This window comes from Rhea americana, unplaced genomic scaffold (genome assembly GCF_003343005.1).
Source record: "Rhea americana isolate MKP2758 unplaced genomic scaffold, rheAme1 scaffold_397, whole genome shotgun sequence".
Classification (NCBI taxonomy): Eukaryota; Metazoa; Chordata; class Aves; order Rheiformes; family Rheidae; genus Rhea; species Rhea americana.
Window position 1 is genome coordinate 238701 of NW_028186531.1, and position 7509 is coordinate 246209.

General features: G+C 42.9%; 1 protein-coding gene across 2 annotated transcripts in view; it reads left to right on the plus strand.

The window, feature by feature from the left end:
* PDPR (pyruvate dehydrogenase phosphatase regulatory subunit) overlaps nt 1-7503 on the plus strand; it is a 28761-nt gene extending 21258 nt beyond the window's left edge. The window contains exons 17-18 of one of the 2 annotated variants that reach the window (XR_014896903.1): nt 599-1687; nt 2570-7503. Coding sequence is in view for 1 of the 2 variants with exons in the window: in XM_085313828.1 (XP_085169954.1) it covers nt 599-1003 (405 nt within the window). In the remaining variant the exon portion in view is untranslated. Of the gene's footprint in view, nt 1-598 lie in introns of both variants that reach the window. The other variant, XM_085313828.1, reaches the window with a different exon arrangement.
* The last annotated feature ends 6 nt before the right edge of the window (nt 7504-7509 follow it).

Sequence of the window (7509 nt, forward strand, 5' to 3'; positions counted from 1 at the left end):
GTGTTGCTGATGTGCAGAAAGGTCAGTAGAGTGGAGGGTGCTGTTCAGCTTTTTAAGTGCTCAGAGTTCATGTTTCTTCCAGCTGGTTCCCCAGTTTGGTGGAGCAAAAGCCAGCTTGTGCACCAAGTGGCGTTTGATAAGRTCAAAAACATATGAGGGTGGGCATCAAGGGCAGCAGTTCTCTATTTTTACTAAAAACATAGAACAACACGAAGCTGTGTCCTGCTTATTTGTGTTGGCAGGGGCCATCTCTTTCAGTTGCTTATTTTCTTTATTTTCACATCTTTGCACTAGCCAGAATAATTGCTTGCATCAGATAGTTTAGAGAAGAAAATGTAATGGTTAAGGATACAAATTTCTTGTGCTATTACTGTTTTCCTCTATTTTTTAAAACATAGTATGCTTATGGAGCCAGTAATATGGTGAAAACTAAAATTTTTAAAGGCCTACTTCCGGGTATCTTTTAACACAGTTTAGCAAAACCTCTCTCTGAGCTGGATTTCTTGTATATAGAAGCAACCTGTCTTGACAAAGCATATGGCAGCAGCTGCTGCAGTTCATGTTCCTTTCATCAGTAGATGCTTCCTTTTCTCCATAGGAAATGGAGTTCGTTGGCCAGGAAGCATTGCTAGAGCAGAAGCAGAATGGTGTGTACAAGCGCTTTACCATGTTCATTCTTGAGGACCATGACACAGATACGGACCTTTGGCCCTGGTGGGGGGAGCCCATTTTCCGCAACGGCCGCTACGTGGGCAAGACCACCAGCAGTGCCTACAGCTACACTCTGGAGCGCCATGTCTGCCTTGGCTTTGTGCAGCACTTTGATGAGAAGACAGGAGAAGAGCTGGTGGTGACAACTGATTTCATCAACCATGGCGAGTAYGAGATCGACATTGCTGGACAGCGCTTCCAGGCCAAAGCGAAGCTTTACCCCTTCAGCTCCCTCTTTACACACCGTCGCCGCAAGGATGAGATAGAACTGAGTGGCTACCAGAGGGAGTAGTGCTGACTAGACCCACTCCTTTTCCCAAGCTGGAGTCTTCTGCCATCATCTTTCAATCCATCTCCTCATCCCATGTTTCTTTCATCTCCTTTCTTGTCTTGCAATTTTTAAACTTTTCCAGTGTGTTACATTTTGTACATTTTAGAACTTTTAATTTTCAGGCTTTCTCAGCCCTTTGCCCTCTCCGTCTCCCTCCTTCAATCCTTCGCTTGCCAGGCTCCCTGATGCCCCAGCGGATGAAGGGCAGCGTTGAGCGTGCACCCAGAAGTCTACGGGAGCATACAGTGGGAGACCTGTGTAGGAGTGAACACCAGAGGCCCCAGCCTTACGGTGTTCAGGTGAACACCTGAGGACTGTGCCCTTTCTGTCTCTTCTCTGGTGGAAGGTGTGGAACAGCAGGCATTTGCTGCCTGTAGTTCAGGTTTCCTGTCCCCTTGGCTGAACTGTGTGCGACTTCACCTTGCTCTCCGCATACCACTTTGTAGAGGGGTCAGTGCGTTGACACACAGCAATAGAACGATCAGCTACCTCACTGGCACAAGACATAGCATTGCGTGAGCAGCAGCRAAGAGACAGGTCTTGGTATGTTCCAGCCTGTCACTGCCCCCATTTGCCCATTGTTTTTTCGCTAGCGGGGAGTAAAATAGAGTTAATCATCAGATCACTGAGGTGACAGTAGTGCTGGTAAGTTTTTTTTTTGTTTTTACCATTCAGATAAACGTAATTGAAGATCAACATGTATGTTTTACTTCTATAAGGGAATGGGATTTCTGGAGATTTTATTAGCAGAAAAACTTGCTTCTAACAAGGACAGATGTTAGTCTATAATGTTAATAGCACTGTTGAAACACTGTTCCTGTTTCAGCCGCGCAGTGTATAGTCTCTTTGTGGATTCTCTTTCACTYTCTCTTGTTTATGTGACTCGGTCAAGCCTTTCTGGCAAAGCTCATGCAGTAAATGCAAGTTTCATATAAAACTTGTGTTTGGGGAACTTGAGCAGTGGGAGGGAACAACATCTTGTGTTTTCAGCTGACTGTGGCTATTTTGAAATCAGAGCAAAAGACACAGCATTTTTCTCACCTGTGGTGCTGGTGGTATTGCAAGAAACACGGTGCTTTTTCTGGAGTGAGAGGGCATCTCAGTAACTCCTGCAGGACTCAAGTTTCTCTCCTCATATCTGTCACACTCCTTATTTCTTTGTCTTGGTAATACCTCAACTGAAGGGAGTAAGTTTATGACAGGCCCTGAGTACAGAAGCAGGATTTTAAATTGCTTTCCTTCAGCAAAGCTCTTTGCCATCATGCTCCTAGAGATGCTTTAGACTGCAGTTGGGATTCACCTCTTCTCTAAGTGTCAAAATATAGCCTGATGGAAACACCAGTGGCAAATGGCAAAGTGGAGGGGAAGCCAAACTGTATTGCACAGATTTACCTCTCTTTTCTTCTTTCCCCTCTTCCCATTGTGAGCTCAATCAAAAGCAAAGATTCTCTTTATGTGAAAAGAGATCTTTTGAACTTTTTTTTTTTTTTTTTTTTTTTGCCTCTGGCATCTGCTTATTCTTCACAGTCTTTCTCCTGCTGTCCACGCTAACCTCTTTCTGTCTGGAGTTCAGCCTTGCACTGATGTCTACCCTGTCAGCTGTATGAGCTCTTTCCTCTGTGATCTAGAACCTTTTTTGGGCGCTTCCTTTTCCACTGAGTGGGTGAGCATCAGTAAGGTAAATGTGAGCAAATYGGTGCCCAAGACATCGCCAGATTTTTGTTGTATAAAGTTTTGGTTGATTGTGATCTTGCCTTGAGTTGAATCTTTGATCTGCCAGTATGCAGTACTTAGGAGCTAGATGTCCTCAGCATACAAAGAGGGTTTAGAGGCGGAAGAGGTGAAAGTCGAAAACCTTTACACCTTGTAATAGGTTGTCAGAGCAAGCTCCCCAATGCAGCGTGATACAGAAGCTGTGAAACCTAGGAATGGAGAACGGGGAAGGGTGGGGGTAAGATGAAGAGAGAATTAAGGATTCAAGGACGTGATGACAGGAGATTCAATACGTTAAACGTGGGTGTCACCACTTTGAGCATACCCTCCTTTGCAAATAGTGGATTCCTTTGCAGTGTGTGTTATCTTCCAGGATTTCAAACTTATTTTYAAACTGATTTGTAAGAATTCCTCTACCTTTGAAATGCAGTGAGTATAGTAGGATAGCTGTTTGAGATCTCCCAGGCGGGAGATGACCGCATGACTCTGGAAGGTGGAGATTGAGCTTGATTGTCATTTCTTCCAGATTCCTCTATTACTGCTGTCTGAATTGAATTTTTACCTAGCATATCCAGATTAATGCCCTGTTTAAACTAAAGCCTCATAAAGCAGCTAATAGCAAGTTAAAATCTAGAATCACTTTTTTCCTGTCCTTCCTCGTGGATATTATAATCCTACTATTTCCRTCCTGAGTATATGTACCAAAGAGGACCTCTGCTCTACTAGCATGTGATGTGGGAATAATGCACAAAATCTGTCAAAAATTCTTACGGAATCTCTCCTCTCCCGGCTTTTTACATGGGACATTGCTGTGCCTTCCTTATCCGTGGGAAGAGGTGATAGACCAAAGAAAGAGTTCTATACTTGACACTTAGGATGTGTCTTAGAGCAGCCCTTCAGATTAGAGTTTATTGGTCATTTGTTGCCACTGATGAGGCATGATAGTTCTTCAAGAGAAAATAAAGTGTATATCTGAGGTGAACTAAAGTTCTTGATGCAGCTACTGGAGAGAGATCTTTGCTTAAATCTTTCATTTTGTTCTCTGGAGGGAACTGGTTAAGACCAAACAGAAAAATTAGCAGCATGTTGTTCTGTAACAACCATTTGTTCTTGAAGTATCATTTCAGTTACAAACAGTTATATTCCTTGTTTTTCCTAATTTATGGGTGCCTATTAGTTCCTCTTATAACTCACATAATGTTACATCCCTCCCTAAGCTGTCATATTTTGTCAGTTCCTTGGGTGGGAGCTGAAGGACTTGAGTAAATTCTGTATTAGAGAAGGATTTGATTTTTCATATTTAATGATCTGAGGATGAAATTAAAGCTGTCTATTTGGGAATGATGTTTTCTGTTTCAGGAAGGTGAATTACAGTGAATTTTGCCTCTTACTTTGCCAGACTTAGTTTCTTCATGTTTTCTCTATGCTGACTCCCAGTGTGCGGATTTGATAAGACTTCAGGGGCAGTTTCTTCTTTTTATTTTGTGGCAAGGAGGGAAGYTTATGCGATACTCCCACTTCATCTCAAAGTCTTGGTACAAGCTTGGATTCCTCCTTCCTCCTGTAGTGTTCAAGCTGTCTTAGCCCTTGTTGCTTTTCCTGTAACATCTCTTAATTCCAGCCTATGGCTGCAGTAAATCCTCTTGTGAGCAAGGTTCCCCTCTTCGTTCTACCTAGTGTTTCATCATCTGTGCCAGTTTTGCTCTAAATTTGTCTCTTTGTATCAAGTTGAAGCTCTTCAGCTTGTGAATGCTGCAGATACCAGCGTTCTGGTATCCCRTGTGGATTTGTGACTGCTGTCACCCATTGCAGCAGCCCCTGCTGTGAGCTGCTTTACGTTGCAAACCTCTTCCCCAGCGCCTGCAGAACTCATTGTGGAGTTTTCACAAACTGAGCTGAGACCTGGTCTAGGTGAAAAGTTACCTGAAAATTCTTTTAATCATATCAGTTGCTTGGTTCAGCCCACCGTGCAGCCTCTCCAACTGTGCAGGCACAATAAAAGAGGTATCTGGGGTGCCAAAGAGAGATTCTCTCTCTCTCTTTTTTTCTTTTTTTAACAGCCTCAACCTTTTCATACTATTCCCTTCCCCTTCTATTATGTGGGCTGTTCTTCCATTGTGCAGCCTTTCCTTCTTCCTGGGCTAGTATTTTCCTGCTGTCCATAACACCTTTCTAATGTCCTTCCTCTGCCAGTTGAGCACATTAATTCCTTTTGCCGCTCTGAGAGCGGGGCACAGCGAGTTGGAAACGGGCGGGGAGATGGTAAACAGATGAGGTGAGATGGAAGGAGAGGCACGATTGCAGCTGGATCCCTTTGTCCATTACTCATTTTTAACCACTTACCACCGGTCTTGGAGAGATTATCCACCCCGATTTCCAGCTCAGGGAGCATGTTTCTCTACAGAGGTCTGTAGACTTAGTGCTGGACACACGTTGAGTGATAGTTGTGACTAGACAGAATCAGGATAGTGTTATCTAGGAAACAAGAATGGCAGTGGCACTTGCTTTCTAACATAAGTTTCCCTCTATCCCTTTTCATTCAGATGAAAGTAATCATGCCAAACTGGAGCTGGTGGTCAGTTTGTGCAGTAGAGTACTTGAAGCAATCTACTTTTGTCACTGGCACGTTCTTGCCAGTAGTGTCTGACTGCAGAGGTACAGCATCAACAGTTGCATGCCCAGAGCTAGCCTTCGCTTGCATCCCACTTTAACCAAAATGCCTGCTTTTTGTGAGAAACAAGGTAGTTTCCATGTTTGGAAAAGGAAGTTGCTTGCAAACACTTAAGTCTTTCTTATTTTAAGACAGAATGTTTTGCCACTGGTGAAGTTGAGCAAAAAGTTCACAATCTTCAGATTTGTCCTATCAAATGATTTTATTATAGTACATGGTCAGGTTAATTTTAGAGCGGTTCTGGATGTATCTCTGTTTTAAACTACCTTTTCCTTAAGCCATTGCTAAGATTAAAAATAGAAAAGGGGAAAAAAAAGAAACGTGAAGGCAGGAGAGAGCAGGACTTGGGGAAGAAGGGGTTAATGTCATCAGGACACTTCAAGCTGTCTCTAAACGACATTTGGAAATTTTCTTTGCACTTTAAACTTTTCTTAAACATTGTAATTGCAGTGTGCTTATAACCCTCAGCAAGGCTAGTCTTTGCATTTGAGGGAGGAAGAACTTTAAATATTTGTAAATGCCTTAAAGCTTAGGTTAGGTATTTGTGCACTGATCGTGTGTGCCATTTGATTTCKTACTGAAGGTCTGTATTCTGAACGTACTGAGCAGATACAAATGTCAGCAGATATTTTTGAGAAAACACTGGGGAGAGCGGAAGCTAATTTTCTGGTACGTTGCTTGTCTGCACATTGGAATTTATCTTGACCTAAAATAAATCAGTTGGGAGATCCTGTTTAAATGCACAGTTTCTGTGCCTGGGCAGCTGTTTGTGCTGACCTATATTTCCTTTTTTTCCAGAAATGTATTTATTCAGTATATTGCTCGTGCTGTAGTGGGTTTTATCCTTTGTTTAAAGGAAGAAGCCCCAGTTGGTTTAGGGTATGAGTGTCTCATTGCATTAAAGGAAACAAAATTCTCTGCTTGAATGCTTTCTTTACAGTATTAGCTCACATTTGGAGACCTGAGTCAGGAAATGTGGGAGCTAAGGCTTTTTCAGCAGTGGGGATCTTTTTGTGTTGCCCTTAGTGTTTGTTCAGATGACTTCTTATCTCCTATTTGTTTTAAAACTCTTTTGTRTGGCTAATGTCAGGTTTTGCTTTTGAGTGACAGTATAAAACATACCACTTCTTTGCAGGTATGACAAGCTCAGCTTTGTTCCAAAAGTATCTCCTGTTCAAAATAGGGTATCTTCAGGAAGAGGAGTGGGCAATTATAATGAAAGAGGCACTTAAGAAAGGTGTTCGCATTCAGATTTATTAATTTGTTCTTACTGATAACAGCTGATCTTCCCACACAAGTGCTTGATGCCTGCTTCTGCAACAAGTTTTCGTAGTTACTCGAAGTTGTCAGCCAGCCCAACTAGTGAGCGATTCCATTTTCTATCTACAAAGAAAAGTCCTAAACTTTAGCCTTTCTCTGTGGCACAGTTGGGCTTTCTTCCATGCTACAAATAGTTTTCCAGACCCAAGTCTGGCTTTCTCATAGTGAGACAAGTTATAGTTATACCCTTGTGCCGAGGGCAGCAGTGTCATCCAAGCAGAGACTGCCATCTTGTGAACTGCGGGCAGCACTGGACGTCCCTTCGCAGCTCAGGCTTCATGGGAGTGTCAGCTGCACCTTAATTTTATTTGCCCAGAGTCCCTTCGTGCTTTTAGCCGTCTCCTGAGAACTGATATTAAAGGGCTGGGAGGACTTCTGAAGTACTCTGCAGCGTAAATTTTAAGAACAACTGAAGTTTGAACCTGTGAAAGTATTTTCTAGTGCCTTATGCTTGTGAATGTTGTGCGACTGATGTAACTGAGATGGGACAGAGCAAGGAACAACTTCATGGTGTTTCCCCATCCACCACAGACATCTCCCTCTCCCCTTCCAGGGTCTCAGCGAGCAAACCCCGAGAGATCCTTTTGAGCAGTACAGTGATGGTTTTTAATCTGTTTGAACTTTGGGATCGAAGAAATGTTAAAGTGTGCTATAGTGTGCCGCGTAGCGTGCCTTTGGGAGGAGCAGTAGCTTTACTTCTGCTGGTTTTGAACTGGAAGGGGTTTACGGAGAGATAGAAGCTGCTTTGATTTTTTTTTTTTTT